At 44.6% G+C, this 22,105-nt stretch overlaps 1 protein-coding gene across 7 annotated transcripts in view; it reads left to right on the top strand.

Annotated features, from left to right (window-relative positions):
- EIF4G3 (eukaryotic translation initiation factor 4 gamma 3) overlaps window positions 1–22,105 on the top strand; it is a 3,593,176-nt gene that overhangs the window by 3,526,910 nt on the left and 44,161 nt on the right. For all 7 annotated transcript variants that reach the window (XM_044063163.1, XM_044063168.1, XM_044063165.1 and 4 more), the window contains one exon: window positions 1,013–1,159. In XM_044063163.1, the coding sequence (XP_043919098.1) occupies window positions 1,013–1,159 (147 nt within the window). The remainder of the gene's footprint in view (window positions 1–1,012; window positions 1,160–22,105) is intronic.

The following is a 22,105-nucleotide window of genomic DNA, read 5'->3' as shown; positions in this document are numbered from 1 at the left end:
TCTACTCTAAATCCAGGGCAGGCTTTGCTACTGCAGTTCTGCAGGGCCTCATAGCCGCTCCTAATGCTATTTAGCTCCAGCCTCCCAACCATAGCTTTGGGATTCAACCCAAGTGTAATGACTGCACCAGTGAAACACGAAGAACATAGTACAGTTGTGTACACTTAACATAAATGTAGATGTTCGAGTGTATTCACTGTTGCAGTCCAAGTTAACCACCCGCCATCCCCCATATCTTTGCTGGAACTGCACTTCTCTAATCTATGCAACCTATGTGGTGTATTTGCTTGTAGATGAAGGTATAATATATATTTTGTGAAAGCATGTTTTAATGGCATATTTTTAGCCTAGCCTTTTGGGGGCACCTGACATCTGGGGCAAGAAAAACTGAAAAAAATGGTGTTGGCTGCATTTTTTATACCCCTGGTGCACTGACGTCGGGGAGGAGGCGACAGCAACCGACGCCGGACCTAGACTTTGGAATTCAGGCCGACTGAGGGTAGCCTGCCAGCAGGATAACCCAAGTGTAATGACTGCGACAGTGAATACACTCGAACATCTACATTTATGGCAAGTGTACACAACTGTACTTTCCTCATGTACCTTTACTTTCCATTTGTACTTTTGCTCCCATGTTGCTTCTTAAAAGAGGCAGTTTGCCTAATGGATTTACTTATTTAAAGACAATACAAAAATGTGATGTAAACAATATTTAGTGATATTTTTTCATGTTTGGAACAATATGAACATAAAATACAGCTGTCTTAAACTCCTTTTGAATAGTGTCACTGAATATGAAAGCACTTAAGCTTAACAACGTTCACAAATTTTGGAGAGATTGCATGAAACAAAATCAGTCAAAAGTCAGTGCAGTAGAGATAAGTGAAACAGTAACCATTAAATGGCAAATCAATTGTTGTAGTGGGCAGGAGAGAAGAAAGCTTGTTTAATGATTTTTATGAACATTTATGTTTTTCATGCTTCTAGTTTTAATTTTTCATTTGTTTTCCAGGTGATGGTTCTTCCTTTCGGGTTGACACAAGTATCATCAAGCAAAGAGCACCAGTTTTACTCAAGTACCTTGACTCTGATACAGAGAGAGAATTACAAGCACTTTATGCACTACAAGCATTAATAGTAAAACTTGACCAACCTCCCAGTGAGTATTATAGAGAGAGATTGCTGGTTAGTAGAAAATGAAAAATATTGACCATAAAATTTCTTGTTTCTATCTGGGATATTGCCATGCTTTGAAGGATTTAAGGGTTTACTGGCTCAGATTTTGCCTTAGCAGTATTTATTTATTCAGTTTGTTTACCAAGAAAGTCTTACTGGGAAAACCAGCCCCTTTACAGTAGAGGCCCAAGGAGAAAACTTCTCCAAGAAATAACAGAAGTGACATAAAGTACACTTTGGTAACATGGAGCAACATTACATACAAAGCTGCACAAGAACTACGTACAGCAGTACTTATACAAAGTGCGGAACGTGACCTGTTTGAGACAGCTGCCCTTTGGGTGAAGCCATGTTCATTGAGTTTTTTTCTGGATTGCAAGTACATTTGGATGTTTTGGGGAGCGGAACAAAGTCCTGTAATTTAAGTGCTATGAGAATGCACAGTCAGTGCAGTCAGGTTTAAATTTTGGAGTTAATATAGTGGGTTAAGATTGAGAAATACCTCTGACATTATATGTGGGGGTTTTGGTGAAAAGTGTGAGTGAGAGGGGATGATGTCTCGGGAGATAAGGTTATGTGTATTAGTGATCCTAGTAGGAGGTTTGCTGTCAAATGTACTGGGAGTCATTTAGTTTTGGCAAGAGTTAAGTAAGAAGTGTTCATGAATGGTAGAGTTAGTAATGAACTGGCAGATCTTATTGGAGCTGTTTCGCAAGGTGGTAGCATTTTTCTTTACTATAATTCACCTCGAGTCTAAACACTTCCTGGACCCGAAATTAGATGGTTTTGCACATGGTTATACTGCCTTTAATGAAATCTTCCCTCTCCTCTTTGACTTATGGATCTAGTATACCTTTCAATCTTGATCCAATTTGTGAGCCTGCTTTTTGAAAGTTGGTATTTTTCATGAGTTTTAGGAGGAGTCTATGATTGATGAGAAAAAGGCAAGGATAATAGAATACTACGCCTTTTAGAACCTGTCTTAAATAGTTACAGCTTTGGTTATACATTCAGCCTTCAAAACAGCCTGTAAAATACCTATGAAGTTGTCACCCAAACATTATCTTATCTTAAACACCCATTTGATGCTGGGGTGTGTTTTGTTGAACCAAAAGCTTTTGACTTCATGCAGTGACATTTGCTGGACTTAATCTGTTCTCAGCCCCTCCTACCCTGCTCTCCGACATACTTAGCCTCAGATAAGGAGTCTTGTGTCCGGATCAGTAATGCATGAAGATGTGCCCCCCCCCCCCAAATCTGTACATTAGTAATTATTGTGCTGATTTGTCAGTGTACCAGATATATGTTAAGTCTTGTCTGATAGAGAAGGCAAGAAGAAAGCAAGCATCTCAGTAAGACTGAAGGTGGCATTGTTCTGTAGACAGTTTGTAAAGTATGTGCTTGACATAAGTGCTACTTTGGTGAGGATAATGTTAAACAGAGTGATGCTTCAAAGCACCTTATGACTGTATGTGTAAACAGTAGCAGATACAATTCAGCTCTTCTTGCAGAATGCTTCCTATGCTGCTGGTGGCCTATTTGGCAGATTTTAACAACAGGCTCAGAACAGAGAAGCTTGAAGATGAATGAATACATTGCATGCATTACATTCATGACAGAAATTTGATACATGGAAGAGTGGCCCTTTGAAATGTGGTTGCCTAATAACAAACCTTTTTTTTTTCTTTTGCTAAGTAGGCAAGTCCACCGGACTTTAACTGTTCCTTTTTCAGGAGCAACCTTGCAGCACTGTCTGGTTGCATGTCAAGTTCAGAGTCGCACAGTAGACAAAGGTGGGTGGAGTCGAACCCTGTACCCTGGACTCCAGGAATCGGCTCATTAGCAGCTATTTTTGCCACTATGGTGATACAGGGTACATTACCACTGACCAGCCCAAGGGAAGTTGTTAGGGCCAGTTTGATAATATATTCTCATTGCTAGAATGCCGGGGAGAGAGTAGTGATTCCTCCTAGGTGAGTGATGTGAATGGACAGCCCTTCCAGTTAGTTTTGAGTGTTTTCTTCCCATTATCAGCTGTACAGGAATGTTAGGTATTGTAAAGATTTGAAGTGGACCAGCACTCACCTCCATTGATGTTCCCTGTGGACTGTGAGTTATTGGGGGGGGGGGGGCGGGCAAGGATTGCGAGTAAATGATTAGCTGAAGGTATACTTGGCACAGGCTCAAACCCCCTTTTAGCTACTTGTTTGACAGGTGAATGGAATCCTGTCATGGAGGAACTGATGGTTAGCAGGTATGAGGGGAAGCTGTTTTATGACAGGTGAATGGAATCGTGTCATGGAGGACTGATCATTACCAGGTATGAGGGGAAGCATATAGACAAAAATCTTGAGCCTCAGTTTCTTTGGAGAAAAAAGCCTTTTGAATAGTAGTAGATTAATGTCGCTCGTCTGGTCAGCATAAAACAGATGAACATCTATGGGTTCTGTTCAAGCAGCTTTATTATGTACAAAACACATCAGGATTGAGGCTTAATAACTTTAACTTAGATAAACTTACTTTGCTCACTCTCTGGCTGCACTCAAAATGGCACTGACGTTAACATGTGTTTGATATTTATATGTATGTGCTGTCCTTGGAAATCTTTCTTAAAGATGCAACACACACTATGCTACATCCTCCCTTTTTGAGAAATGAGTCATGCATTATTGATGACATTAATTGACATGCAGTCAATACAAATAATTCTTTGTCATGCAATTATACAGCACTAAATATATATAGACAGTTATGTCCAGGTTGCTGTGTATTTCACACTAGGTCTCGAAATATGACCAAATCATGTGACATAGAAATTAGAACTAGGTCTACTAACTGGGACACTCTCTGCTGAATGTTCTGCTTTTGAGACATCAGGAACATAATCGGGAATGGAAGTAGGAGTTGACACGTTCTGCTAACAGGAACATTGTCTGGATTGTTCTGAGATTTAGAGTCTGTATCACAGGAACAATGCTGTGATATCAATTCTGATACAGGAAGATGACGTCTGCGATTTCTCCAGTACCCCACACCCTCAGATTCAATGAAGTAGGATCTAGGCTCGGCACATACTTGTTACTTGACCAGTCCAGTCGAAATCTTTCACCATTTGTATCCTCACTGTTTCTCCTCTTTTCATAGGTTCATAGTTTAGTACTAAGCTAACTGCCCTTGCCAGCCATTTTAAGCCTAGCCAGTTATCCCTTGTGAGACTCAAACCCTGCACCTTGTGTTTGTAAGGCAAACACCTTAACCATTAAGCCACCCTCCCAACCCCTTTTCAGTGGACAAAGAAATCTGCTTGATTTATCATAATTGGACGTCTGGAAAGAACACTTTCTGAATAGTTGGGCTTTGATTGTTTTTTGTAGCTTTAACCTCAACAAACTGGAACTGATAGGCAAGGCTGTTCTGGCTTGTCTGGTCTTTGAGCAGACAAGCCAACTATATCGTCACTAGGTATGTTTCTGAGATTGAGTAAATTCAAAAAGGCATCAGTATTATCACTCTTTGACTTCTCTAGTAATTGCTTTGCCCTCTGTACTGCACGTTCAGCTAGTCCATTTGACTGTTACTCTGGACTACTACTAGTAACATGTACAAAGTCCCATTCTTTTGCAAGTTTCTGACACAACTGATTGGTAAATTGGGTACCATTGTCAGAGTTAAGCTTCTGTGGACTCCCATGGACTGAGAAATGACATTTTAACTTGGTAAAAGCAGTGGATGTTGGGTTAGGTAGTAAGTCAACCTCAAACCAGTTTGAATAAGAGTCTACCAGCAGTAAGTAATCCTGATTGTTCCACTCAAATATGTCAGTGGCTTCTGTTGACCAAGGTAGTAGAAGAAAAAACTAAGTCCACAAGCTATGTAAGGAACGCTTCACCCACGAACCAGTCAGTAAAACGAAAAAAATTGATGAGTGGACTTCCACAGCTGATGGAGCAACTCCACACACTTTAATAACACACAAGAACCCCACTGTGGAATTATAGAGAAACTCACTAAACTAGGTATAAATCTCTGTGTCACAAGATGGGTTACCAACTGGCTCACTGACAGAACCCACACTGTGAAAGTGGCAGACGCCAAGTCCGACTTCAGACCAGTGACAAGTGGAGTACCACAGGGTTCAGTCCTGGGTCCTGTCCTGTTTAGTATCTACTTTTCTGAAGTACAGGCCAAAACAGAAGGTCTTTGAATAACGAAGTTCGCAGATGACTGCAAACTAGGAGCCATAATTGAAACTCCTAACGTTGTGAACATCTTACAGAAGGGCCTCACGGAGACAGATGTCTGGTGTCAATGCAATGGCCTCAAGCTCAATGCCAAAAAGTGCATTGTCATCCCCTTTGGTAAAAACTCTGTACCCACATAGGTGGTAGTCTACTTAACACCGAAAGTGTGATGAGACCGTGGGACACAGGTGAACAGTAGTCTCTCCTTTGATAAATCACATCACCACAGTAGTCAGGAAATCCTTCTACATGCCACACCTCATCACAAAAGGTTTCTTATCCAGGAAAAAAGAGGTCATTGTTCCCCTCTACTCATGACATTAGACTCATAGAGTACAGCGCTCCTTTTGGTATGTACCTCACAAGATATCTACAGCAACTGGAAAGGCTGCAGAAATACCTCACAAAGAGGATTACTGGCCTTAAACAGATGCCCTACGCAGACCGTCACAAAAAACTCCAGCTTTACTCTGTCGCATATCGCCTGCTCAGAGGCGATCTCTGCCTAACATACAAAGCTATGTCAAACCCAGAGCTGTTGGACATGCTCCACTTAAAGAAATCCCAATCCCTCCGAGCTACACACTCTAGGGACCTAAACCTTGTCACCACAATAAACAGAACATGCCAGAGGGATAGATTCCTGTCCCAGAGACTTCCCATACTCAGGAACAAACTACCTATCTATGTCAAACAGAGCTCCTCATTAGCACCCTTCAAGAAAAATCTTGATGATTGGATGGGAAATAGGAAATTCATCCCGGGGATCACCTCTGTGGCTCTGCTCGACAGGGGCACAGGAAAATAATTTTCTTGGGTGGCTTAAGCCAGGGTACCTTTTTGGCTAGGCTTATATCGGCCCTAGGGCCAATAGCCTAGTACCTACCTATGAACCTAAAAATAAAAACAACAAACTGTGTGTTATTGAAGTGTCTGGAGTTGCTGCATCAGCCATGGAAGTCCACTCATCATTTTTTTTCTTTTTGCTAACCAGTGTAGTTCAGGAACTTGACTTAGCTGAAGTAGTTATTTTTGCAAGTGCAGTCTAGTACTATTGCATACTGAACAAGAGGAAAGTACTTTATCAATGTGTTTTACTAGAGAATGCCAAAATACTAGTCCTCTCTCCCTTTCGGTAGCTTCGGAACCTAGGTGACCACGATGCAAAATCTGGATATATTCAAGTTGTAAGGAAGCAGGAACAACAATTTTAGGACTTTTGAAAATAATGCTATCTTCCATCAACATCTCCTCTATGTAAGAAAAATATGTAAGAAAAATAAGTTTGCACTTCAGGCGCTACACTAGACTGCTTCGACGGCCATCCAACATTAATGAAGTGATTGGGCTTTTGCAAAATTGGATCAGTCTTTGTATGATCTCTTAGCTCATCAAGTCTCTTGTTAGAAAAAGTATGCACTTGCATGACTTCAAAGTCAAAATTGTCTGCATTAAGCTGTTTCGTTGTATTTTTGGGCAATCTGGATAAGGTATCCGCCAGATAAAGAAGTTTGCGTTTTGTATAGACTATTGTGAAGTTGTACCTTTGCAATTTGAGGATCATTCTTTGTAATCTCGCTGGAGCCGAATGCATAAAAGTTCTTTCTCAATTTGAGCTTATTGCATTTCAGTGTGGGTAAGGGTTCTAGATGTATAGAATACTCGTCTGCCTTCTTGAAGAATAAATGTGCCAAGACCAAATTTTGAAGCATCACAAGAAAGAGTTACTGGTTTATTGACATTGTAGTATCTTAATGTAGCTGGGGTGGCAATTTTCTGCTTAAGGTCTTCAGATGCTCTCTGGTGCTGTTCCAACCAAGACCATGTAGCATTTTTGTGCATTAGCTCTCTCAAAGACACTGTCAACTCACAAGTCTGTGATAAACTTGTCTAAATAGTTGACCATACCAAAAAAAGTTGTAGAGCTTGAACATGATCTGGTGCTGGCAGCTCTAGAATGGCTGCTTGGACGGATCTCATCACAAGCCAGTGCTAGTAAATAAATGACCTACATATGTAATTTCTGGTAGTCTGAATTTGCACTTCAGAGGATTGAGCTTCAAGTTCACTTCACGTGCTCTGTCTAGAGCTTTCCTAAGGTTTCTGTCATGCCATTCACCATTGCCTCCAACCAATAAATCATCTACTATTGTGGCAGGCACAAGGATAACCTGAAGAAATTTGCTCCATTGCACCCTTAAAGACTTCACCTGCATAATTTATTCCAAATGGCATCCTGAGGAACCTACATCTTCCAAATGGGGTACTGTGAAGATTTGTGATCAAGCATTACTTGCCAAAATTAACATTTTGCATCCAAGTCAGAAAAAACAGTGGCATTCGGTATTAGGGCTGCGACTTCAACTGTATGGATAGGATAATGCTGTCTCTCTAATGCTTTGTTCATATCTCTTGGGTCAATACATATTCTGATTTAGTCTGAGCCTTTTTTGTGGGCTGCTACCATGGACGACACCCATTCAGTATGTTCTGTAACTGGACAGATTACACCTTGCTGTACCATTTTGTCTAACTGAGCTTTGACTTTATTCTGCATAGCTGTCAAGATTTGGTACTAGGCTATCGGCCCTAGGGCCTATGCAAGCCTAGCCATAACAATTCCCTGGCTATTTCTTCCCACAGTATTTACTTCCCTGGATCCCTGTCTAGCAGGGCGACTGACGTGATCCCCAGGGTGAATTTCCTATCTCCCATCCAATCATCAAGGTTCCTTTTGAAGAGGGCCAAAGAGGCGCTCTGCTTGACATGTATGGGCAGTCTTTCCCAGAGTCTGGGGAGTCTCTGGGTCAGGAACCTATCCCTCCAGCATATTTTGTTCATTGTGATGACAAGGTTTAGATCCCTGGAGCGTGTCTCTCTGAGGGATTGGGATTTCTTTAAGTGTAGCATGTCCAACAGCTCTGGGTTTGACATGGCCTTGTATGTTAAGCAGAGATCGCCTCTGAGTCAATGATATTCCACAGAGTAAAGGTGGAGTTATTTTAGACGGTCAGCACAGGGCATCTGCTTTAGGCCTGTGATTCTTTTAGTGAGGTATTTCTGCGGCCTTTCCAGTTGTTGCAGATGTCTTGAGAGGTGCATGCCAAACGGGGCTTTGTATTCTATAATGGGTCTAATGAGGGATGCGTACAGTGGGACAATGACCTCCTTTTTTCTGGATGAAAATCCCTTGGTGATGAGGTGTGCCACATAGAAGGATTTCCTGACTAATGTGGTGATGTGGTTATCGAAGGTGAGACCACTGTCCACCTGTGTCCCTAAGTCTCATCATGCTTTCGATGTTTAGTGTACTGCCACCTATGTGGTAATTCATAGGTACATGTTTTTTCCCAAAGGGGATAACTATACATTTCTTGGCATTGAGCTTGAGCCCATGGCTGTGGCACCAAGCATCTGTTTCTGTAAGGCACTTTCGTAGCATATCCACATCATTTGGGGATTCATTAATGGCTCCCAGTTTGCAGTCATCTGCAAACTTTGTTAGCCAGAGTCCCTTAGTGTTGGCCTGTACTTCAGAGAAGTGGATGCCAAACAAGAGCGGTCCCAGGAGTGAACCATGAGGTACTCCACTTATCACTTGTCTGGAGCTGGATTTGGAGTCGGCTACTTTTACAGTGTGGGTTCTGTCAGTAAGCCAGCTCGCAACCCATCGAGTGACATAGGGATTAATGCCCAGCTTAGTAAGTTTATCTATGATTCCAGAGTGGGGGATGGTGTCGAAGGTCTTGATGAGGTCCAGATAGGCTGTGTGGACCACCTTGCCCTTATCCATGGCTCTGGAGACTAATTCGAAGAAGTCAGTCAGGTTCAGGAGACAAGATCGTCCCTGCATGAACCCAAACTGAGTGAGGTCCAGTGTTTGAAGGTTGCCACTGTCTTTGTTTATAAGTTCCATGATAATATGTTCCTTGGCCTTGCAGATCAGGCTCAGGGGTGGTAGTTCCTGTAATCCAAAGTGGATCCCCCCCGTGAAGTCTTCTAGTTATCCCAAACTGTAGCTGTGCGCCACTCAGTGGGCACAAAGCCTGAGGTGAGGCTATGATTAAACATGACACTTAGGTGAGGTTGCCATTTCATTTTGTAGTTCATGTAGTACACAGCCTGGGATGTCGTCTGGTCCCATGGATGCTGTATTCGTAGCTTTGGAGAGTGCGTTTTTTTACCTGTGTGGCCGTTATTAGTGTAATTTGGCATTCTTTCATTATTCAGATGGGCTCTTTAGGATGTGGGGGGTGAAGTTTGCACTGAATCGATCTGCCAGGATATTGGCAATATCCTTGGGATCAGTATATTTAATGCCATTCTGTTGTAGCTCAGAGCAGATCTGAGCATTGCCATTTAGATTCTTGACATAGCTATAGAATGCCTTGTGGCTGTCTTTGGAATCTTTGGCAATTTTATTTTCATAACTAGCTTTGGAGGATTTTATAAAGGATCTCAGCTTCTTACTGAGGCTGGTAAGGGAGTTTTCTGCATCCTGGGATTTTCCTCTTTTCTGCAACAGTTTTTTCCTTTTGTTGTAAAGTTTGTTTATAGCAAGGGACCACCAGATTGTCTTCTTTTTTTGGAGGTGAGCATCTTGGTTCTCTTGGGGATATCACGATTCATGCATGAGTGGATGTGCTTGTAAAGTGCCTTAGTGTAAGATTCAGCAGTCGAACTTTCAGTTCCCGTCTGAATGGGTGTCATGAAGTTTGTCACTTCTGACTTCAGTAGCATGAAGTTGGTTTTGGAGAAGTTTTTTATGGAGGTTCCCTTACTGGGGGGTGGGATGTGGATGTCAAGGGTGATTAGCTTATGGTCCGACCTGATCATTGAGGGGGTGACCATAGGTGTGGAGCATCGATTTCCCATGTTGGTTATGAGCAGGTCTAGGATATTGGAGCCCCTGGTGGTGGGACTAAGGATTTGTTGATCCAGGGTGTTGGAATTTATGAATTCCAAGAACCGTTGGGAAAAAGTGTTGGTACATGAGTAGTTTTCCCAGTTAATGGCAGGGTAGTTGAAATCACCCAGTATTAGAGTGTTTGGTTGTATCTTAATATTTTCTAGTATGTTTAGAAAGGTGTAGTGAGAATCATGGGTTATGATGGGGGATCTGTAGCGAGCTACAGTTTGGATCACAGTCTTACCTAGTGTTAGTTGCACCTCGAGAATTTCAGATGCATTGTGTTGAGCAACTAGCCTGGTGGTGTGAATATCCTTAGTGAATATGGACACTCCTCCATCTTTAGTGTTTCGGTCCTGGTTTGGTGGCCGAAAAGTGTGGTAAGAGTTGTAGCCTGGTATTGCACGGGTGCTCTCTGGAGCTTTGAGCCAGGTCTCATTTACTTCACAGATATCGATGTTCTCCATTTTTAGGAGCGCCTCGAGAGAGCATTTTCTCGGCTATTGGCCCTAGGGCCTATACAAGCCTAGCCATAACAATTCCCTGGCTATTTCTTCCCACACTATTTACTTCCCTGGACCCCTAGCATTGAGTAGCATTACCTTCAGATTTTGTGTGCTTGTACCTGTTACGGTGGTGGTTTTATCCTTTGAACTTTGCCTAAAAAAGGCACTATAGGGGTGGCAAGAGCCTTAGCCAGTAACCTGAATCCCAGGGGCGACAGGTGCAGACCATCTCTGGCAATGCATCGTGGTCTGTCGATCATGTCATCCCAGGCAGACAGATACTAGATCCCCTTTGAATGACACCAGAAGCTTAGCCAATTGTTGAAGTCAATCATTTTGTTCTTGTACTGTGGTATCATTGTGGGCGAAGGCAGGATGCTACTCAGGGCTAGGGTCATACCTGTCTGGGCCACATGATCCGAGAGCTCTTCCATGTCTCTTTTCATGTAGTCCAGGGAGGTACATCTCAGGGCATTCACTCCAACATGGACAATGACAGAGTCATGTTTGTACTTGTTGTGGAGTGACTTGAGTGCATGCGTTATGTGGCGGATCCTGGCACCCAACAGACAGATGACTGTAATTTTCTCCTTGTTCAGCCTGGTGAGTGGGACATCAGTGTGCCTGACTATAGAGTCACCTGTGACTAAAGTGTTGGGTACATTGTCTTGCCTTTGGGGCTGTTGAGTGGCACACTGGTGTTGTTAGCTATGTGATACTTGGGTTGTGATTGGTGTTTGTTTGCGTTTCAGCTTCGGAGGTCCTTGTTGCTTGGGCAGGTTAATGTTAAGGGCATCCACATATGTCGATTTAGTGCTGCTGTGTGTGGGTGTTGGTGGTGTGGGTTTAGAAGGGCTATGTGTTGCTTGAGATGTAGTGTGGGTGTTAACCTTCTCCTCTTGACTGTCTAGCACAATCTTGGGTGGAGAGCTTTGCTTCCAGTTTCGCTATGTAAGTGCATCTCCCGCAGGTTGTAGTGTTGGGTGGTAGGAGGAGAGATTTGTCTGTGTACATGAGGCAATTGCTGAATTGCCCCAGTATGCCCAGATTCACCAGATGGACAGGAGAAATCACCGGAAGCTGACCCTTGGACATGTCTGGTTTGGTGCTTTTTTTTTTTGTAAAGTACAAGAGCTGTTTCCCTTATCTTAGCAAGGTACTTTGCAATTATAGGCTGTTTAGTGCCTATGATTAATTTCTCCTTATTAACAAGGAGAATTGAGTGCTTGTATCAGTTTGACTTCCTAGTGCTTTCCAGCAGGTTTTAGAGCAAGTGCTAGTCACAGGGTGCTTAAAGGTAAGATAAAAAAAATGGTTTATCCTAAACACTGCAGTATGCACTAGAGGAGTTAGATGTGAAAGTAGGTAACTTAAGTTTTACCTGTCTAAAAAGTTAGGTTTTAGTGGAGAGTTACTTTTTTTTAAAACAGCAAGATAGATTTTAAAGGGGGGTGATCACTTTTGTATTCTGGTACTATGGAATACAGTAGGATGGCCAATAAATTTAAATAGTTGAAGGGGAGTGATTTCACAAAACAATAACTTTATGCTTACTCACACAAGCTAGTAAAAACAGAGAGGAAATGTCATAACTTTTCTTGCTGGTCTGACCACTGGACTGATCTCTGGGTCTAACCTCATAGAATACACAACTGGAAGTTTGTCTAACTTGTCATTGAAAACATCAGCATACTCTGAGAAAATAGCTTCTGTAAAATTGGAACGGAGGTGTGCTTATATGATGATCTTCTTTGGTAAAAGAAAGCAGATTCATTCTCCGACTGTCTCTGAGACCCCATAATGACTGCAGAGGTTTCCGTTTAAGTTGGAGGATAACGTTTGTTCCCCCTATCTCCCTTAAAAAAAAAAAAAAAATGAATTCCTTTTTACTGTTAGTTAGTTTAGCTGTAGTTAATTATAGTTGTTGTGGTGTAGTTGGTTCTGGTAACTGTAGTGTATTTTTATTGTGGTTAGTTACCTTAACCCTTTGGTGTGTGTGTTTTTCATTGTTTTTTCTTTTTTCAGGATGTCCAAGGATCCTAAGCCGTCCGGATTCAAGAAGTGTGACTCATGCTGTCAGAAGATGTCTCTGACAGATTGGTCACACTTCTTGTGTTTATTGTCTGGGCGCCGTGCACCTGCAGGACTCTTGCTCGATTTGCCATGTGTTCAGTCCAAGTGTCCTGCAGGAGGGCAAAAACAAATTGATCTTGAGGGGTCTGCTTAAACCCCAAGATTCACCGGCAAAGGCTCAGCCCGTGAAGTCTTCTAGGCCACCTAAACCTTTGGTTCCCAGTTCGGAGCCGTCATTGGGTGAAGCCGTACCATCCATCTCGGCTCCGGCTGGAACCGATGTTCCTCCCTCCCAGTCGGCACCGTCATGTTCTTCGGAGCCGTCTGAGAGACGAAAAAGGTCCAGGTCTCCTCATCTGGAGTCTATACGTTAGGCTCCGAAGTCGGCTCTGCTCCAGTCGGAGCGTAGTCATTGCTCATCCAATCTTCTCGGTCCTCAATACTTTCGGACCATGACTTGGAAAGAGTGTTCAGTAGGCTATTAAAATCGCAGGCCCTAGCCAAAATGTTGTCCAGCTCCCCTCATCAGTTGTCTGCTTTGTCCACAGCTGTAGATATTCCTCCTCCAACTCATCCTATGAGCTCGGAGCTGGAGTTTGTTGGGGTTCGAGTCGTGGAACCATCGGCTCCGATACCTTTTCCTTCAGTTCCGTCGTCGGCTCCAATCTCTTCCATGGTACTGTCCCTGGAGGGATCGGGGCGCCGAGACTCCCTCGTCGGCTCTGAGGGGGCGAGTGGCATCGGACCCTTGTCCGACCCCGCTCTCCCCCGCAGCGCTTTGGCTCAGGCGAGCTCGGCTCCTACATCTGCCTTGGAACCGTCCCCCTCGGTATGGGAAGGGGTTATGGGTTTCTTAGGAGCCGGAGCCATCTCTGCGTCCAGGCAGGGACGCCTTCGAGGTGAACTGGCCCCTGAGTCAGTCCCACGATCGACCCCATCGGCTCCTCCCCCTAGGGTGCCTGCCTCAGCCCCTCTTCCAGACCCCAAGTGTGGGGGATCCAGTGCTCCAGGACCTTTGGGTGTATCCTCCTCTTCCGAGGCCTTCCCTGACCATTCAGAGGAGCCACCTCGCAAGAGGAAGCATGTTGACTCCCCCGAGTCTGTCATATCGGATACCGACTTAGAGGAGTTGGAAGGGTCCCCAAGATCTCCCTCTGAAGATGTCTTCTTCTCAGACATCCTTGAGATGCTTAGGCAGAGGGGGAACTGGACTGCCCTAAGCCCTTCCGAGGATGAGTCGGTATTCCTGGACACGTTTGAATCCCGACCTTCCACCTCCTGGGTGTCTCCGCCTTTCGGCCCGCTGATGTCTGTGGTGGCTCGGAAGGCGTGGACGGCTACAGACACAATGGAACTGACCCCTAGAAGACCTGCCAAATTCATTACTGTACCGCAGGACAAACAGTTTTTGACCAAAGGTGTCACCGTTGATGCGATGGTGGTAGCGGCAGCCACAAAGGAGGAGTTGGCTGAAACTTCATCTGTTCATCCCCCTAACAAGGAGTCCACGACGATGGACAGATATGGGAAGCAAATGTTCTCTTCAGCGACCTTTTCTATGAGGTCCCTGAATTACCTGTGCCACTTTACCCGTCTTCAGAGGGATCTCCTGAAAGAGCTTGGAGATACCCTCCAAGATCCATCAGCTGAGGAGGCCCAGGCTAAGACAGCCTCCCAGCTGGCGACTCTTAATTCAGTGGTAAACTCCTCCATGAGGCTCATTTCGTATGCAGCCGATAGGGCGAGTAGAGCTGCAGGCACAGGCGTGGCCCTAAGGAGGCATGCTTGGATGCGGCTGTGTAACTTTGTGGAACCTTTCAGAGCGTCTTTTACCAACGCCCCTTTTGATGGTTCCTCTCTCTTTGGATCACAGGTGAAGGATACCCTTACCAGGTGTGAGCAGGAAGGCAAGACTGACTCTGCCGTAGGAGTCCGTTTTTTCACTCCTTCCAGACCATATCCCAAGGGTCAGAAGAGTGGAAAGATGTGGTTCCAGAAATCCCAGGGAGCCTTGCCAGACACACATGGTGAGTTTCCCTCCAGGGGCAGAGGAGGGAACAATAACGGACGCCGCCCTCATGGCAGAGGGGTCCGCAAAACCAGGCAGCAGAGAACCTTTCTCTGACAAGCCCTTCCAGCATCCCTGAAGGGTTGCCCGGCTGCTCACCTCTGGAGGCAGTCGGGGGAAGATTATCGCTGTACCCAAGAGCCTGACAAGACATAACACAAGACAAATGGGTACAGTCCGTTATACCTGGAGACTACAGAATTCCCTTTGTTCACGCTCCTTTCTTGTCGAACAAGTCCCTTCCCAGATGTTCCACCCAATCTAAGGGATCAAGCAGTTCAGGAAGTTTCAAAACTGCTAAGAAAAAGGGCTATCCAGCAAGTCCCAGCAGACCAGCAAGGATCTGGAATTTACTCAAGGTTCTTTTTGGTACCAAAAAAGACAGAGGACTGCAGACCCATTTTGGATCACAGCAGACTAAACAGGTCTGTACAAAAAACAAAATTTCGGATGGTCATGCTGCAGTCTATTTTACCCCTTCCTGGGTCAGGACAATTGGATGTGCTCCATAGATCTTCAGGATGTGTACTACCACATCAAAATGGACAGGTGCTCCAGAAGATTCCTCCGCTTCCGGCTGGGAGCCAGCCATTATCAGTTCAGAGCTCTGCCCTTTGGCCTCACCACAGCCCCCAGGGTGTTCACCAAATGTATGGCAGTAGTTACCGCTCACCTGAGATGGCAAGGATTCCAGGTGTTTCTGTATCTAGACGATTGGCTCCTCACTGTTACCACCAGGCATCACCTTCTGAAAGCCAGAGACTATACTATCCAGACGTGCTCCAGACTAGGTATCACTATAAATTTCAAAAAATCTGCTTTGTCGCCTTGTCAGTCTATCATCTTTATAGGCGCAAACTTAAATACAAAAGACAGGTCAGCCAGCCTTCCACCAGACAGGGTGTTAGCCATTCGGCAGCATGTCCAGGTCTTGTTACAATGCAAGAGAATTCAAGCCAGGTTTGTCCTCCAAACCCTGGGTCTCATGGCAGCAGCAACCATACTCGTTCTGGCACGTTTTCACATGAGGATCCTCCAATGGCTTCTTTTCACCCAATGGTCCTTCCAGCAGCTTCCCATGTCTCACATGATTATCATCACAAAAACCTGCAAAAAGCACCTTGCGTGGTGGATGGTCTCCTCATCAGTGCCCCTGGGCAGACCATTTGTACTTCCCCCTCCAGTTGCTACGGTGACCACGGATGCCTCCCTGATCGGGGGGGGGGGGGCATTATCAGGGCAGAACAGTCCAGGGTACCTGGCAACCTCAAGAGTACCATCTGCACATAAACATCTTGGAGATGAGGGCCGTGCTTTTAGCGTTGCAAACTCTTCAGGACTCTCTTCCTACCAGGACAATTGCAATTCAAACGGACAATATGTCAGTCGTGTGGTACATCAACAAGCAGGGCAGAACCAGGTCCTACCCCCTATGTCGAGAAGCACTCAGACTCTGGCAGTGGGCGATCTCTTCCCAACGGTTTCTGACTGCAACACATATCCCTGGGAAATCCAACGTCATAGCAGACAGGCTGAGCAGAGCTATTCTCATGCCTCACAAGTGGTCTCTGAATCAAGTAGTAGCGGACTAAATCTTCTGCAAATGGGGGCAACCTTGCTGCGACCTCTTTGCCACCCCCTTCAACAGCAAGTGCAGCAACTTCTTCTCTCTCCTACCACATCCAGAGCATTCCCCCAGAGAAGCTCTAGTCCATGATTGGCCTCAGGGACTTCTGTATGCATTCCCTCCTTTTCCCCCAATTCCCAAGCTGATGCAGAAAGCTACCGTATTGGGTTGCAGAATGATCCTCATTGCTCTGTACTGGCCTCGACAAATATGGTTTCCGTTCCTTCATCATTATCTTATCGAGCAGCCTTGGACTCTGGACCCAGGTCCAGACCTCCTGATCCATCAATCGGGCAGGCTGCATCATTCCCTGCAATCTCTCAAGCTCATGACTTGGTTGCTCCACTTCCAACCCTAGCCAGGCTTCCTGATATCTCTCAATTATTGCATGAAATCATTTTATCATCGCACAAGTCTACCACTAGAAAAACTTACACTAGTAAGTAGAAACGTTTTTCTTCCTGGGCAGAGGCTAAGAATATAGACCCCTTTTCTCAGCACCTGTTCACCACATCCTGGAATTTCTTGCAGAGCTCTTTCATACTGCTTCCGCTACAGTTAGAGTGCAGTTAGCCGCAATTTCAGATTTTCACATTGGCCTTTCAGAAAGTAGTATAATGTCTCATAAGCATTGTAAGGCCTTCCTCAGAGGAACCACTCTGCGCAGGCCCCCGGTTAGAGATCCTCCACCCCCGTGGGATCTGAATTTGATTCTAGCCTCTCTAATTTTGCCCCCCTTCGAACCTGCAGCTTCCTCTTCTTTGAAGTTTTTATCTTGGAAAGCACTTTTTCTGGTAGCAATTACTTCAGTGAGAAGAGTTTCTGAACTGCAGGCTCTTTGTATCCGTCCCCCCGTACCTAGTGTTCCACAAAGACAGGGTTGCTGTTACGACTAATCCTTCCTTCCTAAGGTCTCATCTGAGAAGAACTTGAACCAGTCCATTGACTTTCCTTTATTTTTTCCCAACCATTCCATCAGGGGAGAATATAAGATACATCAATTAGATGTTCACAGGCAACTGCGCTTTTATTTGTATAGGACTAAGGACTTCAGAAAATCGGATCAGCTTTTCCTGTCTTATGCAGAGGGCAAACAAGGCCTACCAGTATCAAAAGTAACCTTATCTAGGTGGCTGACTTCTATCATAACCTTTATCTATCAGCTGAGGAATAAAAAATTGCCTGTTAAACCAAAAGGCCACTCCACCAGAGCATTAGCCACTTCTGTTGCGTTTCAGGCTAGGTTGCCCATGGAATCTATTTGTGCAGCGGCCACGTGGGCAAATCCTCATACTTTCATCTCACATTATAAGTTGGACATGGTTTCCATGAGCAGAGCTGATGTTGATTCCACTGTTCTGAAGAGTCTGTTCCACTGAGCCACCCAGGATATTAGGTGCTAGGGACGCTGTCCCAACCAGCAAGAATGAAGATGAGATAGACAACTTAACATAAAGAAGTTATGTACCTACCATAACGTTCCATGTTAGTTGTCTCCTCTCGCCTTCTTTCTTGCGTCCCACCCTCCATCCCTCTATCGTACTAGACCGAGAAGAGTTTCTCTATGGATTTACACTGGCTGAGTCTTCTCTGGCTTATCCCACTCTACCTAGTAGTCTCTATAGCTGGGCTTATGTATGATAGGATAGGATTCCTTCATTATTTTTCCTGCTGTTAGTTTTACCAAACAAGATCTGGGTTTCTACCGCCAGGCATCATGGGATATGGGGAGGCCTCGAGCCAGTATGTAGCTCTCGAGCTTTAGAAGATGGCCGAGTCAGAGCCAATGATCGGCTCCGAACCCAACCAGCAAGAAAGAAGGCGAGAGGAGACAACTAACATGGAACGTTATGGTAGGTACATAACTTCTTTTTCATCGGGTTTCACTGTTGCAGTCCTAACAAATGGGTTATCTGGCTCCCGGTAGCCCTCAGTCAGCCAGAATACCAAAGGAAAGTAAAAATGACGTTGGTTGTCAAGGACATCAGGGCAGCCGATACAAAAGGAGGCAGCCGATGTCACTTCCTCAGTCTTCCTTGCCGCGGAGCCCGAAGCAGAAGCTTTTCATGCACGAGTGCCGGTCGGCAGTTTACCTTTGTTGGTTTCCGACTACAAGAGTTGAAGTCTACTACAGCTAAGTACCCCATTAGGGATCCTCTTTTCTTGCCTTAACGAATGTCAGAAGAAGTTAATGATTGCCTTGCCTGTGGAAAGCAGATTCCCCATAGATATTTTCATTCCTATTGCATTATTTGTTTAGGCCTTGACCATGACGTTCCCAAGTGTAATCTCTTTGCCTCCTTTAATCCGCATACTATCCGTCGTCGGGCTAAGATTTTGGCTAGACATTTTGGAGTTTAGCCTAAGTTCATTGGTATGGCGTCCGCCGGTCTTCAGACTTTGGATGTTCTGAAGAAATGTAAGGATAAGGACCGTAACAGGCCTCAGAAAGCTAAGTCCTCGGATAAGGTTAAGTTGGTCATCGGTCAGGAGGTAGCCATTGAGATGCCTTTGCAGTCCCTGCAGTCCACTGATGTACAACTGCAGGTCTTGATTGAGTCTGAGTCCCTTAGGCCTTCAGCCTCAGTTTTGCCTTCTGACCTGTCGCCGGTTGCTTCTTCTGCTGGAGCCGCTAAGCTGACTCCGGTGTCCGAGGCCTCTGTTTTGCATTCTGACAACAAACTTCTTCCGTCTACCTCTGCTACAACTTCAGCGGTTGCCTGGCCTCCCGAATCCTTCAGGCTTGCAGGTAAGTCTTCCATTCGTAAGCCTGTGAAAAGGCAGGCTCCAGCTTCTTCATTCCCCTCATTCCCAAATGGTTAAAATGGCTAATGATTTGTACGACTCCTTTCCTTTCTTCCTCCCTTTCCCAACAGGTTGTTAACGTGCTGAGGGAGGCCAGGAGGCCTAGCACTAGGAAATCCTATGCTGACAAATGGGAAAGGTTCTCTCAGTGGATGTAGCCTAGAGGGGAGTCTGCTTCTCAACCTACCCTTCCTCTGATCCTGGAGTACCTGGCTGGTTTGCTTCTGGGTGGTCTTTCTTTTTCCTCTATCAAGATCCATGCTTTAGCCATCTCTGCTCATTGTTCTATTGAACAGCCCATTTTCTCTCATCCCCTGATGAAAATGTTTCTCAGACGTGCTTGCAATCTAAAACCTCCCAGAAAAGCACCTACTCCAGCCTGGGATCTTAATTTTGTTCTGGAGAAACTCACTCTTCCTCCTTTTGAGTCAGCTGTCTCTACAGATTTAAAGTTTCTCTCTTGGAAGACTGCCTTCCTCTTGGCTATAACTTCAGCAAGGAGGGTTTCGGAGCTGCAAACTTTGATGGCCGTGGAGCCTTTTCTTATTTTCCATCTCTCTCTGAGGACTAATCCCTCCTTTATGCCTAAGGTGGTTTCCTGCCTGACTTAGTCCATACACCTTCCTACCTTCTTCCTTAATCCACGCAATAGAGGTGAAAGGATCCTACATTCTCTTGACGTGCACAGACAGCTCAGATTTTACCTGGAGGAAGACTAAGGGCCTTCGGAAATCAGCACAGTTATTGGTCAGTTTTGCCCCCGGAGCCCAGGGCAAGGCCATTTCTAAGCAGGCCATTTCTAAGTGGATTGCACACTGCATTACTTTTTGTTATTCTTTTCCTGGCAAAGTTTCACCTCAAGGGGTTAGGACCCACTCTTCTAGGGCGGCTTCCACTTCGGCAGCCTTTCTAAGGGGTGTCCTTACTAAAGACATTTTTGAGGCTGCCACATGGTCTTCTGTTCATACTTTCACAAAGCATTATAATTTGCCTCCGTTTTCCAGAACCAGGGCAGGGTTTGCCACTGCGGTGTTGCAGGGCATTATCTCCAACCCTTTATGCTGTTGGTTCCACCCCCCTTTTTTCTCTGAGCTTTGGTAATCCACCCATTTGTTAGGACTGCAACAGTGAAACATGATGAACATAGTACAGTTATGTACACTTATCATAAATGTAGATGTTCGAGAGTATTCACTGTTGCAGTCCTGGTTTCCCTCCCTCCTTCCCTTTGGGGTCCTCACCTATTCCTTTTTCCTAAGGTACAGGCTTAATTTGTTGTCATATTGGTTTTTGATTTAAGCCTTACTTTCTGGGGGCTCCTGACTGTTATGGCAAGAATGACTGAGGAAGTGACGTTGGCTGCCTTTTTTTTGTATCGGACATCCTAACGTCCTTGACAACTGATGGCAACCGACATCATTTTTACTTACCTTTGGTATTCTGGCTGACTGAGGGCTACCGGGAGCCGGATAACCCATTTGTTAGGACTGCAACAGTGAATACACTTGAACATCTACATTTATGGTAAGTGTACACAACTGTACTTTCCTGTCCACATAACATGAAGGCACTACTGAGCCTTCAGTTTGAATTTCTTCTCTTCCATAAGTAACAATTTTCTCACAACTGGCCGCATTGAGTTGCTCACCAGTTCTCACCTTACAAATGTATCTGCTGACATAACATTACACTTCAAAGCCAGTGTCTACTTTGAGCTCAGTGGTTTAACCATTGATCTGGACAGTACAAAACACTTCATTCTTTGCCAATAAATCTACTGCATCAGCCTTTTCACCAATTACTGATGCACCATCTACATTGAAAGTAGGGTTGCAGCTCTCTACTGTATGATCAACTTGTTTTTTAATTGACCCTTCTGTATAACTGTGTGAGGTTTACTTGAGTTGCAAATCTTTTGAAAATGGTTCCATTTTTTTTATACTTGTGGCATTGCTGACCCAATGCTAAACACTTTTCTCTCTTAGACTCACGATTGTTACCACAATTGCGACAGTTAACAATAAAGCTTGATTTGGGTTTTACTGACTCACCCCTGTATTGCACTGAGCATGTTCTTTTCACTGAACTAGTCTTAGAACTTGCTGGAAAAATATGGGATTTACTTGCCATACCTGCAGGGGTTACAGCTGCCTTGTGTTTAGGCCTGCTTCTGCTAGCCATCTGTTGCATGCTGTCTACATTTCCTCTGGAGTCTGCTGAAACCATGCTGTTATCACTTGCATGCATACTTGTGTGCCTTTCTGTAACTTCAAGGATTTGACAAATCTCAATAGCTTTACTCAGCGTTAAATTCCTGTCACGCAGCAAAATCTTTCTCACTCCAGCACTATTAATACCGCACACAAGTCTGTCCTTTATCAACTCATCTTTTAAATCACTAAACATACACATTTTAGCTTTGTTTCTCATGTCAGTAATATAAGTTGCAAACGTTTCTCCTGGCTTTTGATCTCTTGTGTAAAATAAATGCCTCTCTAATGTAACATTTGTCTTAGGGTTGTGCATTCCCTGAATTTGCATTTCAGACAGTTGGGGTCTTCCCTTGGTTCAGCCTGTACAACAATATGACTGTTTTCCCCTTCGCCTTCATGTACTGCTGGTGTATACACAAATGAGCCCTCTCTTTCAATGGCCTCTGACCCAAGTAGGTTTAGAAAATGAATACCCTGGTGCGTGCAT

Source organism: Protopterus annectens, chromosome 2.part1 (genome assembly GCF_019279795.1).
Source record: "Protopterus annectens isolate FY-2018-M chromosome 2.part1, PAN1.0, whole genome shotgun sequence".
Taxonomy (NCBI): Eukaryota; Metazoa; Chordata; order Ceratodontiformes; family Protopteridae; genus Protopterus; species Protopterus annectens.
The sequence above is the reverse complement of the archived record's forward strand: the minus strand, read 5'-3'. Positions and strand labels throughout refer to the sequence as shown.